Source organism: Aspergillus saccharolyticus (genome assembly GCF_003184585.1).
Source record: "Aspergillus saccharolyticus JOP 1030-1 unplaced genomic scaffold BP01scaffold_5, whole genome shotgun sequence".
Classification (NCBI taxonomy): Eukaryota; Fungi; Ascomycota; class Eurotiomycetes; order Eurotiales; family Aspergillaceae; genus Aspergillus; species Aspergillus saccharolyticus.
Window position 1 is genome coordinate 654,684 of NW_020290615.1, and position 16,148 is coordinate 670,831.

General features: G+C 49.9%; 6 protein-coding genes across 6 annotated transcripts; 4 read left to right on the forward strand and 2 right to left on the reverse strand.

Annotated features, from left to right (window-relative positions):
• Positions 1-18: 18 nt before the first annotated feature.
• BP01DRAFT_354022 (ABC transporter-like protein) lies at positions 19-4,996 on the forward strand. The gene is made up of 4 exons (XM_025574328.1): positions 19-250; positions 331-3,815; positions 3,907-3,990; positions 4,073-4,996. Exons 1-4 carry the CDS (start codon positions 47-49, stop codon positions 4,725-4,727), a joined length of 4,428 nt encoding a protein of 1,475 aa, XP_025434163.1. The 5' UTR covers positions 19-46; the 3' UTR covers positions 4,728-4,996.
• Positions 4,997-6,451: 1,455 nt separating this feature from the next.
• On the forward strand, positions 6,452-7,669 carry BP01DRAFT_380099 (Elongator subunit IKI1; the record flags this gene model as incomplete). The annotated part of the gene is made up of 3 exons (XM_025577204.1): positions 6,452-6,610; positions 6,722-6,878; positions 6,939-7,669. 3 exons carry the CDS (start codon positions 6,452-6,454, stop codon positions 7,667-7,669), a joined length of 1,047 nt encoding a protein of 348 aa, XP_025434164.1.
• A 191-nt stretch (positions 7,670-7,860) lies between these two features.
• On the reverse strand, positions 7,861-9,030 carry BP01DRAFT_354025 (SNAP receptor SEC22). Its single transcript, XM_025574329.1, has 5 exons — positions 8,886-9,030; positions 8,767-8,801; positions 8,572-8,681; positions 8,111-8,516; positions 7,861-8,059 (listed from the first exon to the last, which is right to left on the reverse strand). The coding sequence occupies exons 1-5, from the start codon at positions 8,917-8,919 to the stop codon at positions 7,997-7,999; spliced, it is 648 nt and encodes a 215-aa protein (XP_025434165.1). The 5' UTR covers positions 8,920-9,030; the 3' UTR covers positions 7,861-7,996.
• Positions 9,031-9,139: 109 nt separating this feature from the next.
• On the forward strand, positions 9,140-10,846 carry BP01DRAFT_354026 (uncharacterized protein). Its single transcript, XM_025574330.1, has 3 exons — positions 9,140-9,409; positions 9,478-9,957; positions 10,027-10,846. The coding sequence occupies exons 1-3, from the start codon at positions 9,293-9,295 to the stop codon at positions 10,738-10,740; spliced, it is 1,311 nt and encodes a 436-aa protein (XP_025434166.1). The 5' UTR covers positions 9,140-9,292; the 3' UTR covers positions 10,741-10,846.
• Positions 10,767-12,438, reverse strand: BP01DRAFT_354028 (short chain dehydrogenase/reductase family protein). Its single transcript, XM_025574331.1, has 5 exons — positions 12,010-12,438; positions 11,856-11,941; positions 11,633-11,797; positions 11,508-11,578; positions 10,767-11,446 (listed from the first exon to the last, which is right to left on the reverse strand). Exons 1-5 carry the CDS (start codon positions 12,288-12,290, stop codon positions 10,895-10,897), a joined length of 1,155 nt encoding a protein of 384 aa, XP_025434167.1. The 5' UTR covers positions 12,291-12,438; the 3' UTR covers positions 10,767-10,894.
• A 117-nt stretch (positions 12,439-12,555) lies between these two features.
• BP01DRAFT_354029 (CLPTM1 family protein) lies at positions 12,556-14,880 on the forward strand. Its single transcript, XM_025574332.1, has 4 exons — positions 12,556-12,683; positions 12,758-13,819; positions 13,891-14,376; positions 14,433-14,880. Exons 1-4 carry the CDS (start codon positions 12,642-12,644, stop codon positions 14,745-14,747), a joined length of 1,905 nt encoding a protein of 634 aa, XP_025434168.1. The 5' UTR covers positions 12,556-12,641; the 3' UTR covers positions 14,748-14,880.
• Positions 14,881-16,148: the final 1,268 nt, after the last annotated feature.

Consider the following 16,148-nt stretch of genomic DNA (forward strand, 5'->3'; position numbering starts at 1 on the left):
CGCGCTTCACTTCTCTGTCAAAAATACTAGCAATTCCCTGCTGAGAATGAATCAATGCAATGACGATCAATTTGGGCCCGGGATAACAGGTGGTTGTCGCTCCAACTTCGATTTTACACTATTATTTGAACAGAGTATTCTTTCCTTGCTTCCATCAACCATCTTGATTCTGGTGTTTCCAGGTCGACTTGCCCACCTTGTGCGGCAGGACATCAAAACAGCGCCTGGCATCCGCATCTACAAGAGAGTGGTAAGCCTCCCTCACAATGATCCACTGAGGACTGAGGACGCAACCAGGAATAAACAGTTGATATCTTTGGATTCCCATAGATTACTTATGTCATATTCGCCGCTTTGCAAATAACACTACTGGCCGAATGGGCTTCCGCCGCCACACCCCATAGCCGCATGACCATTCCAGCAGCTTCGCTCGCGGTCGTTGACGCTCTAATCATCATGATCCTGTCAGTCTTCGAGTATCAACGGTCTTTTCGACCCTCTACAATCCTGAGCGTCTATCTACTGTTTAGTATGATGTTTGACGCCGTTCAGCTACGAACTATTTGGCTACTGAAAAGTCATTCAGCTTTGTCTGCCATTGCGACAGCCAGCCTGGCCACCAAGCTCTTCCTGTTGGTACAAGAAGCCCAGAACAAGCGCAAGGTCCTGCGGGAGCCCTACCGGAGTTTGTCGCCTGAGTCCGTCGCTGGCGTGCTGAACCGTAGCTGCTTCCTGTGGTTGAACCCTCTACTATGGCAAGGTTTTCGCGCCCTGCTATCTGCCCAAGACGTGTTTCGGGTGGACTACGACCTGTCTTCGGCCCTTTTGAAGCAAAGATTCATTCAGAACTGGTACACATCGAGATCTGGCGCTCATCCCAGGCTGCTTCTCTCGGTCGCTCAGTCTCTGCAGCAACCAATCCTTGCTGCGGCTATTCCCCGGCTATTTCAAAGTGCCTTTACTTGGTGTCAGCCCTTTCTCATCTTTCGCGTCATCAGCTACGTGAATAATGACGAAGAGAAGAATCCCAGATACGGCTATGGATTAATTGGTGCAACTGCCCTGATTTATGCTGGGGTCGCGTTCAGTAATGCCATATACAAGCACAAGACGTTCCGGATGATTACTATGATTCGCGGCGGCCTGATATCGCTCCTCTACGATAAGACTTTGAAGCTGAACGTTGAAAGCATCACGGATTCAGCGGCCATCACGCTCATGACAACAGATATAGATGGCATTGCAACCAACTGGGTCAACGTGCATGAGATATGGGCATCGCCTCTTGATGTAGGGATTGGGATATACCTACTGAAGCGGAAGTTAGGCGTCGCTTGTGTGGCGCCTGTGGCGCTAGCTCTTATCTCTACCTTCGGAAGCGCCCAGATTGCAAAAATGATGCGGGGACGGCAGGGTTATTGGCTCGGGGCAGTACAAAAGCGCGTCAGCCTCACATCATCCCTCTTGACCAATATGAGGGGGCTCAAAATGATGGCCATGGCATCTTTTCTCGGCCAGAAAATCCGGGAGTTACGGTCGATAGAAATCGCTAAGGCGAAGGCCTACTTACGAATCGAGTGCTTCATGAATATGTGCGCGAACATGTCGGCGCTTCTCTCCCCCGTTATAACACTTCTGATCTATGCTTTTGTGACGATGAACCCTGGGTCCAATCAGCTGACGAGCTCCTTGGTATATTACACTCTCACCATCGTCTCCTTAATGTCGTCCCCATTGGGCCTGGCATTGAATGCGGTTCCAACGTTCCTAGCTTCCCTGGCATGCTTCACAAGAATCCAGAAGTATTTATTGTTGGAAGAGAAACAAGACTATCGGGATGTTAAGCCCTGTCATCAAGTTCGAACTTGCGTTGTCTCTCGCACGCTGAACTCAAAATCCCCTGATACCGAAGAGATTGAACTTTCTGGACGTAATGTCGGCGAACAGATGGACAGCCCATGGTTTTCGATTGTGGATGGCTCTTTCGGATACTATCAAGAGGGAAAGGCCGTGCTAACCGATGTTTGCTGGGACTGCCATCCTCATTCCATTACGATGGTTCTTGGACCAGTCGGATCGGGCAAAACAACGCTCCTCAAGGCCATAATGGGCGAGGTCAAATGTCTTAAAGGTTCCGTCGTCATATCCGAATCAGCCATTGCATATTGTAGTCAAGATGTTTGGCTGCAGGACCATTCTTTGCGTGACAATATCCTCGGAGGGCGTACCTTTGAGTGCGAATTTTACCACAGAGTGCTCCACGCAACCTGCTTAGATTCAGAGATTGCAAAACTTCCTCATGGGGATCAGACGAAGTTAGGATCAAAAGCAGTCCGCCTTTCTGGTGGCCAAAGCCAACGGGTTGCTGTTGCGCGGGCAATCTATGCACGCGAACCATTGCTTCTCCTAGATGACTCCTTCAGTGGTCTGGATAACACGTCTCAGGCCTTGGTCCACGACCGTCTTCTCGGCCCGAGAGGGCTTTTGCGGGAGCTTAGGTGTACCGTCGTCCTAGCCACACACAACACGCGTTACATTAACTATGCGGATGCGGTTCTCATCGTTGAGAAAGATGGCTCCACTCACTTAGAAAAACCGTCAGGCATGAGACTTGAAAGTGACAGCTCTTCTCTAGGCAACTCTCCACATAAGCCAGGAGAGGAGATCCAGGCCAGCAGATGTCAACCGATGTCTGAAAACAGCACACAGCCCTTATCGAGTACATCCAAGCCCCTTGCGAAGGACATAGCTCGACAAAAGGGCGACCTTTCTATCTATGCGTATTATATGAAGAGTGTCGGTACTTATAACCTGCTCGTTTATTTGTTGCTGAACTGTCTCTATGTGTTCTGTACTCGTTTCGGGCAAGTCTGGGCAGGGTTTTGGGTCAATGCGGCCGAAAAGAATCCGAGTCGAAACAGTCATGTCCATGCTGTATACGGCGGATCTTACGTGGGGATCATGACCAGTGCCATGCTCTTGTACGGGGCCGTTCTCTTCTTCATGTTTCAAGTGATCGTCCCGCGATCGGCTCAATGGCTTCACTCGAAACTTCTCAGAGCGGCGATTCAAGCGCCCTACAGCTTCCATGCTGCCACCGATATCGGAAGCACTCTCAATCGATTCAGTCAAGATATCACTCTGATTGATGTTGATCTTCCGTCGGCCGCAGTTGAGTTCTTTCTGGACTGTTTCACATGCCTAGGCCAGGCAATTCTTATTTGTACCGGAGTGCGATACATCGCAGCATTCTTGCCCGCAGTGATGTTGGCGACCTACTTGATTCAAAAGCTATATCTGAGAACATCCCGGCAGATCCGCTATCTAGACTTAGAGGCCAAAGCACCGTTGTTCAGTCAGCTGCTGGATACGTACAGTGGGCTTCTCACGATCCGGGCGCATGGGTGGGAGGACCGATTCCAAAAGGAGAATATCGTCCTACTAGACGAGTCCCAACGCCCCTTCTACGCTTTATACTGTATTCAGCGTTGGTTGACCTTTACGCTGTCTCTATTAGTCGTTGTAGTAGCAGTTGTCCTAGTGACATTTGGGACACAGATCAAAAGTATCACGTCTGGGAATGCAATAGGCACTGCACTAATCAACGTCATCAATTTCGCTCAGACACTGAGTTTGCTCATTACAGCCTACACCACACTTGAAACCTCAATAGGAGCTGTTGCAAGAATCAAGGACTTTGTCACAGATGTAAGACTGGAGGATGACCTCATACAAGACGATCACAATCCGCAGCTTCATTCGCCTTCCCTAGGCTCCGGACGAATCGAGTTTAAGTGCACCACCGCATCCTACAGGTACAAAACCCCACCCCCGATTTTCTACATTTTTCCCCCTCAAAAATTCTTCTCGACTAAGGCTGATATCTCTGTTTCTACTACTACACAGACCCATGTCTAAACCCGTACTAGACCACATCACATTCTCAGTCGAGCCAGGTATGAGAGTAGCTATCTGTGGCCGGTCAGGCAGGTATGTCATATATAGGCTCTGATACTATAAGCTAACCTACGAGAATCATCAGCTAAGACATAGGAACTTATTGATCTTATAGTGGAAAATCCTCATTGATCCTTGCCTTGCTCAAAATGCTCCCAGTGCATCACGAAGAGGGCACTATCCTAATCGATGGGATGGACATCAATACCTTATCGTCTACGACAGTCCGCTCCCTCTTCAACACCATCCCACAGACTCCGGTTCTCTTCCCAGGTAGTATTCGTGACAACCTGGACCCTTCCTCTGTCTGCTCAGATACCGAGCTCCGAGACGTCCTCCAAGCTCTCGACCTGTGGACGATTGTGACAGCGAGGGCGGGCGGGTTGAATGCCGATATTGAAACCGCGCCACTTAGTCAGGGCCAGAAGCAGCTACTGTGTGTGGGACGCAGCTTCCTCACCAACGGAGACCGGCGTATCCTTCTTCTCGACGAGAGCACGAGCAGCCTCGATGCCGAAACAGAGGCGGTTATGATGCGCTTCTTGACGGAGCGGTTCGGGCCGCAGCACACGATCTTGGCGGTGACGCATCGGCTGAATACAGTGAGCGCGTATGATCGCATCGCTGTCCTGGAGGGAGGCCAATTAGTGGAATGGGGCGAACCGCGATCACTCCGAGAGCGTGAGGGTGGGTATTTCCGTTCGCTCTGGGAACACGCGCAGGAGCACAGACTCTCCCCGGGGGTGTTATCTGGACCTAGCTCGGAGTAGATACTATTCTTTCTACTCTTGCTAAACTGTAGTGCAGTTCAATATCGTGGTGGACTATTTCAAGTTGCTAAAACCATAGGTAGAGGTGGATAGAAGGTAGAACAACCGCTACCAGACACCCCCAAGCACACTTCACGAGAGGATGATGCTCCGAATCTGGGTTTTTCAAAAGCCCCGGGAACTTCTGGTAAACCCAAGTGGCACTGGATAGCGCTCGTATGACCAGAGTGAGATGCAAGCATCCGCACCAGATTCTTCCCAGGTGATAATGACGCGACAGCATAAGACCTTGGCATCGCCGGGACCTTTGTTGCGGACCGCAGAACTTGGCAAAGCCCAGCTCCATTTCTGGGGGTGCGGGAAGGGATCATGCCTCGTCATATGAAAAAACTGTGAACGATTCTGGGGACAAGAGTCCAAGGTAGGGCATGGTGGGTGATTCGTAGAGTGTATAGCAGCCACCTTCTTTTTCCTGCAATCACAGTCCACAAATGATCCACAAATAATGTTCAGTCGACTATTCACCAAGAATAATAGAATGGTAAGAATACTTACCCGTATCTATTGATAAGTCAAGGATATGCGAAGAGAATCAAGAACAAAATGTAGAGAACTAATGTGCTTCACTACTACCAGATGGTTTTTAAGTTCTTAAAGAGACTTGAAGTCTTTCATTTAAATACAAGATAAACAGATATAGTATCTTTTAGACATTTATAGATGCACAGTTTTAGATGAATTCAAGACAAACACTCAGCAGCACCTTTCACACCACATATACTGTGAAGTCTGTAATAGATATAAAGCACATCATGTAAGGGCCAAACCAGCCCTTCCAACCTTTGCAGATAACTGCAAAGGTAAATCTACATAGCAGGCCTCAGGCATCTGTCACGTGATAGATAAGTGAGCAGACTACAATCTCCGACGTAGAATATAAATATCTTGTAAACTAGATAGATCAGTAATAATATCTTAAAATAATAACTCAATATCTAACCTGACCATAACCTGGCGGTCAGGTTAAGGTATAAAATCAGATTAACCGCCGGGTAGAACGGTTAACCGCGGTTAACCGTTATACCTGGGCTAGGCCTGAAAGGGCTAGATTAGGCAGAAATAGGCAGAAATCAGGTGTAAATCAGGCATAAATATTCTGCTCCCTTTTACCGCCTATTTTAATAGGCTTGGTGCCGAGAAATTAAGCCCGCCAATTACTGCCGGTTAACACGGTCAGGAATATATATATTTTTTATACCTGACCATTAACGTGCGGTCAGGTATAAAAATTGAAATTAACCTGACCTGACCTGGCCGTTAGCCACTCTACAGCGAGCTGATAGAATCACAGGGGTTATCCATAACAAATTTCTATTCTTAAGATTAATTCTTACCTTAGAAGAAATCACAAGATTCTTGATTAAATATAGAATTATTATATTATAGTAACTATTGTATTAATGATATGTGGATGGACCGACAGCGAGCTGACAGGGCCACGGGGGTTATCCATGACATCAAGGCTCAGCTTGAGCCCGGTGGATCCGACTACAGCAGCAGGCGCTGAGCTTAAACTTAGGCAAGTTCGCTGATTGGAAGTGTGAGGTGCGCCGGACCCCTCCACAGGCAAAGGCAGCTTCTCCGTTCATTGCATGCAAAAACCGACCCCGCAAATCTTCGCATTTTCTTCACTGTCCGTCGTTTCTCTGGCCGATCCCAGCGAAATGGCTCCCACCAATACTTCCCACAGACAGACTCATAATCTGCTCTTGATCTCAAAGCTTCTCAGTCTCAGAGATACCGCGTCACCCCTCGCGCTGGTACTGGATTCTCTAGAGCAGCCCGCAACACCGCTAATCAAGGAATATATCCGGCGCGCAAAGGTGACTTGACCCGTGCTTGTATAGTCCCCACCGATTATGGATTTCTCAGGCGCTTGTTCTCTCATATCTATGTGTCGCAACTGGCGTCAAGGCGACTAACATTCTGTACAGCTATCTAAAGTCCATATCACGTTTGTCGCATTCGAGACGCTTCAGCCATTGGAGGGCGTCGACGCCTTTGTTGCAGCTCGAAAGAAAAGTCCCTTGGAAATAGTTAGGGCCGTCAATGCAGCTCACACAAATGTCTCTACCAGCGGTCCCGTCCGCAGTACGTATATCGCACTCAACTCTCGCCTGTCTCAGTCATGACACTGCTAACAGAGACCAGGGCGCCTGATCCTGATCGATGCCATTAACCCACTTCTCCATGCGCGAAGAACCGACGCACACTTCAACATATCCTCATTCCTGAGCTCATTCCTCATGCCCCAGAGCCCAACAGCCTCCAAAGTTGAAGCCTCGCTCGTCGTCACTTTCCACCAAGATGTCCCTAGCCCGCCCCCTCCGTCGCCTTACACCCCATCGCCCCTCTCCATGTTGACCTACCTCGCAACCACCATCGTCCGCCTTCACTCGTTCTCTCACATATTAGCTCAGAAGGCTGCTCGTGATAGGAGTCTGGTTCCGCCCGTTTTTGGTCTGGAAGAGGAGCAAGACGGCGTGCTGCTGGGCAGGTTAGACAAGCCTGTCGGCAATGATTCAGCCCAAGGTGTGGTACTAGAGCTGGAGCACCGAAGAAAGAGTGGCCGTGGCGTTCTGGAGTGGTACATCCTCCCGCCAGCTTCGCACTATCCTCGGCAGTATGCAAAGGAAATCGTAACGTTATTGGACGATCACCCCTTGTATCGCCCACCACAGGAGCCAAGTTTCGGTGCCGGAGAAGAAGAACCCGAATCGACTTTCGAGCTTCGTCTTACAGATAGACAGAGAAGGGATCGTGAGGGTGTGGTGCTGCCGTACTTCGATGCACAGCAGGGTGACGGTCCAGGCGAAGGAGGCCGGATTTTGTACGATATGGGTGAGGAAGACGACTTTGATGAGGAGGAGGATGAGATCTGAGTTGGACGGACCGGCCATAGTCTGTTTCACGGGGTTGAAAGCTATTTAGTGTCCCATCGAACGATGGTCCGCTCCTTATAAGCTCACCCAGCATGATCACCCTAACGACTTATGACTTTGTAGAAGGATCCAATGCCTATCACATTCGCGTCATACAGGCCTCGCGCTACACATCCTTCCCCAGGCAATGCAGCAAAATATGATTTAATTCAGAAATTCTCTCAAGCTTTGAGCCAAGGACGATGGTGTCCCGCATCCACCGAAGACATTAATTATGCATACATTCATATTAGTGGGTATACAGATTTGTTGCTGCCAAGTGCAGGGTTAGAAGAAGCGCCACCAGATCATGAAAAGGAAGATGAAACCGACACCCGCAAATGGTCCGTACTATAAACGAATTAGCGACATTTATGCGTGTTACGGAGGTAATGTACTCACCTGCTTGATCAGCAGCTCCCAGTTGATGCGGACGGCCGCTTTTCTGTACTTCTTGCTGTCTTCCCGAAGACGACCAGACAGTTCTCCCATGCGTTCCAAGCTATCACCACGGTACAGCAGGTCTTCGATGTTCTTGGTCATCACCTTCGTTACATCCCGAAGCTCGTCATTCAAGCGGTCAAGATTCGCCGACGCGCGACTGTCCTGATAAAGCTTCTTGGTCCGTTGAATGAAAGTATCAAATTCGACAAAGGCGTACGGTCGCAGGGTGGGGGATTGGTATTGTGCAGGTGAGTATGTGGTAGTAAATTCTGTTGCAAGGTCGGCGAGATAAGTGAAGGCAAGCTTGCGCGGATAGGAGCGATCGCAGATGCAAAGAAAGCAGATATCGTCTTGGATGATGTAGCTAAATGACGAGCGGTGAGAAGAGTAGGATTCCCGAGCATTCATTTCGTTCTTACTGTAAATTGAACTGGCCGGATTCGATGCTCGCCTGCGGCTCCGAGTTGCGGTTCAAGCGACGGAATATCATCTTGGCCTGAGACTTGATCTCCGACAGTTCCACTTCTGACTATACAACCAAGAAGCGCTTTGTGTTAGTGACAGTATCATAACCGTTCCTTTCACCTGCGAGAGCACTCTGATAACCGACTTACCTGTTCATCGTCCACCGACGCCGCCAACATCAAGCCTGTCTCCAAACATTAGCCAAGCTGCAGATGCACAACCCCCCTCCACTCTTCGCCCGCCAACAACACCAGCAGTCAAAACATACCATCAATCCTGGCAATTTGCGTTGATCGAACCATCTTGGAAGTGAGACTTTCAGCGCTTCTCCTTTTAGAAAAACGAGCTAACTGCCGTATTAGTGATTGTGTTGGAGACACCTAACTACTACCACTTATCTGGCCAGGCCGCGGAACAATGGCCCGCAAGCGCAAGGCGGTCGATGACGGCAATTCGGAGTGTCAGCGAGTGACAAGGTGTGTACGACCAGATGTCCGCCAAGGATGATCCCATCTTTTCCAGTGACCGACCGATTATCCTTGTGGAAGGGGGAAGGCTTTTACTATCTTCTTTTTTGGCAATGCTAAGCAGAGGTAATGTTACAGGAGCCAAAAGACCCGATTGTCGAAGGCGGAGGAACAGAGCAACGCGGGCGGATCTAACAAGAACTGCACAATGTCACCGAGAAACGCCAGACCCAAGCGCAATCCGCGGCGGGCCGCGAACAAACAATGGAGCGAGGAACATTTGATGACCAGTTCGAAGTCGCAGCTGGTTAAACTGGACTTGGTTGTATGTATTCAGGCATTCGGAGTGGAATCAATTTTGGTCCGCGAGAACTAATGGCCGCGATGTCATAGAAACTACTTTCGCATCCCGAAGCCTGGACATGCCTCGAGGAGAGCGAGAAGGAGGAGATCCTGAAACTACTTCCTGATGATGCGCATCCGACCCCTTACCCTTCACCCGACGACCCTGAGGCGAAAATCCCTCCGCCCCCAGATTCATTTCTACGCTACTCGAACAACTGGCGCGACGGAATCCGTCAGTTCCAGGTCGACCTCCAACAAGGCCGCTATGAGCCGGAATGGCAGCGCCAGGCGGAGCTGGCCTCCAAGGAGCGGGCGGCCGGGAAGTTTGACCGGTTCAAGGAGGAAGAATTCGAGGAGTTCTGGGGTCAGAAGCAGAAGATGGACCGAAGCTCGATGGCCGGGCAGAGCTCTCAGGTCAAACTGAAGACATTGACTGATAACGGAGTGATCCGCCAAGGCGATATCCTGAAATACTCCCGAGCCTTTTCGACAGGTAGCCAGAAAGTTCTTGTTGAGAAGGAAGCTAGAGTACGTGGAGTCTGCCGCTTGCTATTCTATGTCACATAGAGAGTGTATAGGTTGCTGACGCCGGGCTAGATCGTCAATATTGAAGGCCCAAACTTGACATTCGCCGTCCCACCGGGACAGCGTACCTTCCTGACCTCTGCGCCAGCTTCTGCAATAAGTTCGACAAGCCCAGCGGGTGGTGCCAGCTCGGCAGCAGATGCAGAAGCTACTGATGCGAATAGCCAACACGAGCATGATGGGGTTGACCCAGGCACGGGATCGAAAGCTGAAGGGACAGGAGTTGGCTCCCGTCTCAAACGCAAACCAAACGCCGAGCTTTCCGACAGCAAGAGACAGTGCTCAGAGTCCCAGCCCAATGGTGCAACAGGTCATCTAGATCTGACCATTACGGAAAATGAGACATCCGCGACACAATCGCCTCCGGGTATTAAGAGCAAGTGCTCGGAGTCTCAGACCAGCACCGCAATAGGCCATCCTCATTCGGAGACCGAAGAGAACCAAACATCAACCGAAAAACCGCTACCTGAGGCGAACTCGAACCAGAGCTATTCCACCACAGCATCATCTGCAGATGATGTCAAGGAAATCGTTTTACCTAATATTCAGGGGCTCAATGCGTTAGCCTCCAAAATTATAGAAATCGACGGACGGGTCAAGAAGGTGCCGAATGGTAATTCTTGGAAGGAGTTTCGAGCTTACAGACACAACCAGGACATGGGAAGCTTGTGGGAGATCAGGCAATCCTGGTTTATGCGTGAGAACAAGTCAGGGAGAAATACCTGAGTGGCATAGGTGCCGTGTTAAAGGTGATTACAAGGCGCATGTAATCGGTTCTTGGATTAGCCTAGGGTAGATATCTCATTTAGATCGAATATGCCCAGTCGGTAGCTGGCTGAGAATACTTTGTCATACGCTACACATGGTCCTTCAAATAAATTCAGGCCGCGTCCTGACCAGTGCTCATGCCGTCGTCCTTAGGTAGTCGGCTGGCATCATCGGCTGCGTAATCCACAGCAAAGCTTGATTGAATGAAGTCCTCCAACTCCTCACTGACCGTCTTAAGCTTCTCCTTGACACTAGCGACACCTTCCTGGCCCACAATGTGTCGGGAGGGCGGGTTTTCATGACCACCGATAGCCGTAATAGCATAAACGGTCTCCGTTACTAAGACTTCCATGTGCGCAGAACTGAGTGGAGGGTACGTTGAAATGACATCTGGTGCAGAAAATGGACCGTCTTCGACAGGATTCCCTCGGTTGGGGCTGGCCAAGCCGTTCGCTGTCCCTGCATTTCGAGTATCATGGTTCGGCAGGCGAGATACGAGACGATTCAATATTCCGCGGAAAAGTGGCGCTTGGTTGACTGCGGAAGAGTAGACTGGCGTGATCGGAGGTACACTGGTAACTAGATTGGTCAAGATTCCAATTTCGATACTGCATTGAAAGATTGTGAGTTTGACATTGAACGGCGCTATCTCGTAGGCGAGACTCTGGATAGGAGTGGCAACGTCAGCCACAAGTGTTCGATGTGCATCACTTAAGTATTCTTACATCGCAGAAGCCTTCCAAAGCCCAACCTGCGGCGCAGTACATTCCCAGCCCTGGTGTGCCGATGTGAGCAGCTATTTCCTGTCAGAGTTCATGCTCATTACTAACACGTGTTTGCTGGTCCTTACTTATGCCGGAAAGAATCATGATGTGCCCCGATTTTTGTCGACGCATATGAGGAAGTGTCGCCTTGATGATGTTCAAGGGCCCAAAGTAGTTGATCTCGAATTGGTCCCGAACTAAGTTCAAGGTCTGCTGGGAAGCTGCTAGCTCTTCCACTGTACCAATGAGGGCTATGCGACTTTTAGCTCGACATGTCTTAAATGTGAAGTACGTAGATTTGACTCGTACCTTGGCTAGTGCAGCACAAGAGAATGTCTACTTTGCCAAAGGTCGCAACCGCTTGCGCGACGACTGCTTGGCATTCACCGACCATTCTGCGAGACAACTATGAGCATGCGCCAGACGTTCCATTTAGGGACCACATGCAAAACCTTCTGCGTACCTTATATCTAAGGGAACAGCCATAAATCGCTGTCCCCAGCCCTCGTCATTGTGCCTTTCGATCTCAGCCAGAAAAGCGTCGAAGCCATCGCGACGGCATTCGTCTCGATCCGACTCTGAGTAAGCCCGTCCGACCAGAGCGCAGTCACCATGCTTGAGGATCTGGCGAGTCACTGATATCCCGATGGGTGAATCTCCAGCCGTAATCACCCATACCCGTGGTTCATGATGGGTAGGAAACTGGGGGCGGGAGTAATCGGGAGAGGGATGATTGTCCGTCATTGGATTTAGGCCGACATTCGATAGCCCAGCATGTCGATTGCGCGACGAGACGCCCTGCAGAACCACGTAGATCCCGGTCTTTCGCCGGGAACAATGTGTCAGTATACGTGGGGCAGAAGGTCTTTGCGCGGAGGGGGTGCAACCTCGGTGATAGATGGAGATCGCAAGCTCTTGGTCGGCAAGACCCGATTTATGTCATGCCGGCGGCGATAAGACGGACCCGCAAAAACACCCGGCCTTAGTCTACTTGGACCACCCTCCGTCCTTCGTCGCGCGCGTGGCCTTTTCTCTCTCATCCACCCCTTCCACCTCGTTCTTGCTAACCAGGTGCGATAACAGCGGGTCGCAAAAATGCCTGAACAGAGACAACGTAGGGAGGAGGAGGGCCAAGGCGTGAGTTTATGCTCTGTTTCTGCATCGCCTGGATTCTTTCGAGTTGGCTGACATCTACGTTTTTGCTTTTCTAGTCTGGCCTCAGAGGCGTCCTTCAGGGTCTGGCTTTCTTCATGTTAGCCAAATTCATTATGGGTCAGTTCATGGGCGGTAATCAACAGAGTAGCGTCTCAGGTGCAAAGCCAAATGACGTGCCCAGTTTCGCTACTCGTCCGCCTCGCAGCCAGATTCCCAACTACAGCCACATCCCTGATCTCGTGACTCCAATCTGGCCTACCGATAGCGTCCTTGATATGAATATATATGTTTCGCCTTCTATCGCGGTTCCAAACTTCAAGTCTCTTCCCTCTGACTCACTTGTCTTGGAAGAGAGAAACTTCACGCTCGGGAACTACAGCGACATCAGAGAGATCGACACCACTATCAAAGTTCCGAAGGAAGTTCAGCGCAACGGTACACTCTGGGCGCACTTTTTCGTTGGATTGAGTGGGCATCAATTAGACCCTACAGCCAAGGATTATAGCACGGACAGCGCAGTTCACTTCTTCCGCCCATTGAATCAGTATCTTCCCAAGAAGAAGGCTAAGAAGCTCAAGAATCTTCTTGCCTCAAATGAAGAGGCTGCAGAGCAAGAGGACGATGGCGCCCCGGCTGTGTCAATCGCTTCGTTTTACCACCCCAACTTCACGGTTTCTTTCGTTCCCGACTCTGGTGCCCAGAAGTACCGCCAAGTTCATCCTGCTATCAGACACCACATACAGCTGGAATCTAGCGGTGCGAGAGATGCCACCGGACAGAATGGATGGTATTACCCGATTGTTTTTCTCAACACATTTTGGCAGCTCAAGACCCATATGATGGAGCTTAACTCTACTGTTGACACCGTTCCTCTACGCATCACTCTCAATAATCTGCAGAATTGGAAATTCAACATGATGGCGAGTCTTGACGCCAATGCCAAGGAGACCGCCAGACAGGCTGCCTTTGGAAACACTGCCCCTGGTGGCGGCGATGGGTCCGAGTTCGAAATGATAAAGGAAGTCTTGTTGGACACGAACATCTGGCTATTGGGTACCACCGGTGTTGTCACCGTTCTCCACATGGTCTTCGAAACACTCGCATTCAAGAACGACATTGTAAGTCATGTGTTTCCATTTTCGGACGGCGCTCCCATCGAACAAAGCACTAATTCCTGGGTTTCTGATAGTCCCACTGGCGCAAGAAGAAGGATGTTGTTGGAACGTCCGTCCGCACTATCCTTGCCAACGTGTTCATGCAAGCAGTCATCTTCCTCTATCTCATGGACAATAGCGAGAATACATCCTGGATGATTCTTGCCAGCCAGGGATTCGGTATCTTGCTTGAAGCGTGGAAGATCACGAAGACTGTGGATGTGCGCCTGCGACCACCCCCGGCTGGATCCTTCTTTTCTTTCCTGCCCTACGTGGTGGTCTTCGAGGACAAGCACAAACTCAGTGAAACGGAGCAGAAAACCAAGGAATATGACGAGATCGCGTTCCGTTACCTATACATCCTTGCCGTGCCTCTTCTCGCAGCATACGCAGCCTACAGCCTCATTTACAACACTCACAAGTCATGGTACTCCTATGTCATTGAGACTTTGGTTGGGAGCGTTTACGCCTACGGCTTCCTGATGATGGTCCCTAGTCTGTACATCAACTACCGACTAAAGGTCAGTACATAGTCCGATTGTTCTCGTTTAATCGCATTACTGACAAGCCGCTCTAGTCTGTCGCTCACATGCCTGGCAAGGCATTGATGTACAAGTTCCTCAACACTTTTATTGACGATCTCTTCGCCTTCACTGTCAAGATGCCCTGGCTTCACAGACTCGCCACGCTCAGAGATGATGTTATCTTCTTCGTCTGGCTGTACCAGAGCTGGAAATACAAGATCGACTACACTCGTGTCAACGAATTCGGCCAGGGCGGAGACAGTGATGATGAAGACGAAGCTACCCAGGCTGAAAAGCCCAAGCTTGAAGCATCAGCTACTGCGTCTGGCAACGAGAAGTCTAAGGAGGCCGCTAGAAAAAGAAAGTAAGAGCTGCTCATCATGACGCAACGACTGTTTCTATGATAAGCACATGCTTGAAGGCATAAGCAGACACTGTAATAGAGTCAACATAGTCAGTATGTCTTTATTGATACAAAGAATTCATTAAACAACACTGAGTGCTATCAATGCTCATTTCAGCCCATACAAGTAGCTTTCACGTTCACATACAAGGCAAAAATTGTGAATTCCAAGGATCTGCTTCCCGCTCTTTGAACTGCCGCTTACTGCAACATCCTTGCCACATCTTATTTCGCAAACGACACCAAGCCAGAGCTTGCAACACAAGAAGTTTCTGATTGCCATTGACCGTGATTCCTTGAGATGACTTGGCTTGCGAAGAAACAGAATCCTTAGAGCTCATCGGCGCGTACTTTCCGTTCATATGTTCGAAAAAGTGGCCTGGGTGTGTGATTCTGAGGGTTGACACGGCCACCGCGCACATCTTGTACCAAGATCATTAGTTCTGTGAGTTCAGTCAGAGATTTACAGTGCTCAAGCGTACGCAGATTCAGAGATGACGAAGGTGAGTCCGTCTTGCATAATGTGATTCTGTCATCCACCGACCGTCTCGGCAACACTGAAGAGCTAAAATAGTATGCGCGGAATTGTTTGCGGTAATGCAAGAATGTGTTCGTGGTCAGCGTGTCTCCTGTTGTCAGGATCGACAGTCTGTACTTACCGGTAGACACCCCGCGCATAGGTGGTTGAAAATGCCACCAAGATGCTCCCTCAAGATCCAGAAAGCTTTGCTCTCCCGAACAGTCTCAGCCTCCACCGGCAAATGATGCACTCGTGCCCAAAGTTATTGCCCCCACAGTATCCCGGACACTGCCAGAGTAACCACCTGCCAGACAATTCCGGACAACATGATATCACTTCCGAGTGAAGCGTCGTCAGGATTGGTGGCTGTGGCTGCAAGATCACCACCTCTGCCTTGAAGAATGAGGGACAGGAGATCACAAGTGACGAAAATCTAAGGTTACAGACCCGCTCTAAGCAACGAGTACTGGCGGTCAAAAAGGTTGACACGGTCCTTTAGCGTCAAGTAGATAGCGGCCGGACCAAAGCGCAGGTGCAATGATCAAGGTGCAAATCTGAGTTTCGAACCCGATGTTGGACTATGCGTTACTGTGCAGCATGAGTCGGCCAATTTATCCTCTTCAAGCTTGGTTTCAGACTCGAATCTCCCAGTGTACTTTACTGCAGTTGGTACCCATGGATTGACTTGCTGATAATCTTGGAAACGGCTCCTAGAATCACAGCAATGCCGAGAGACCACATGCGCCATTTGAGTAACTGGATTAGCTGGACCAGACAAAGAACTCCGAAGATGGCACAGAAGGCAATGCTTGCGGCGAAGTTGGGGGCTTGTCCCTAGATAGTCCC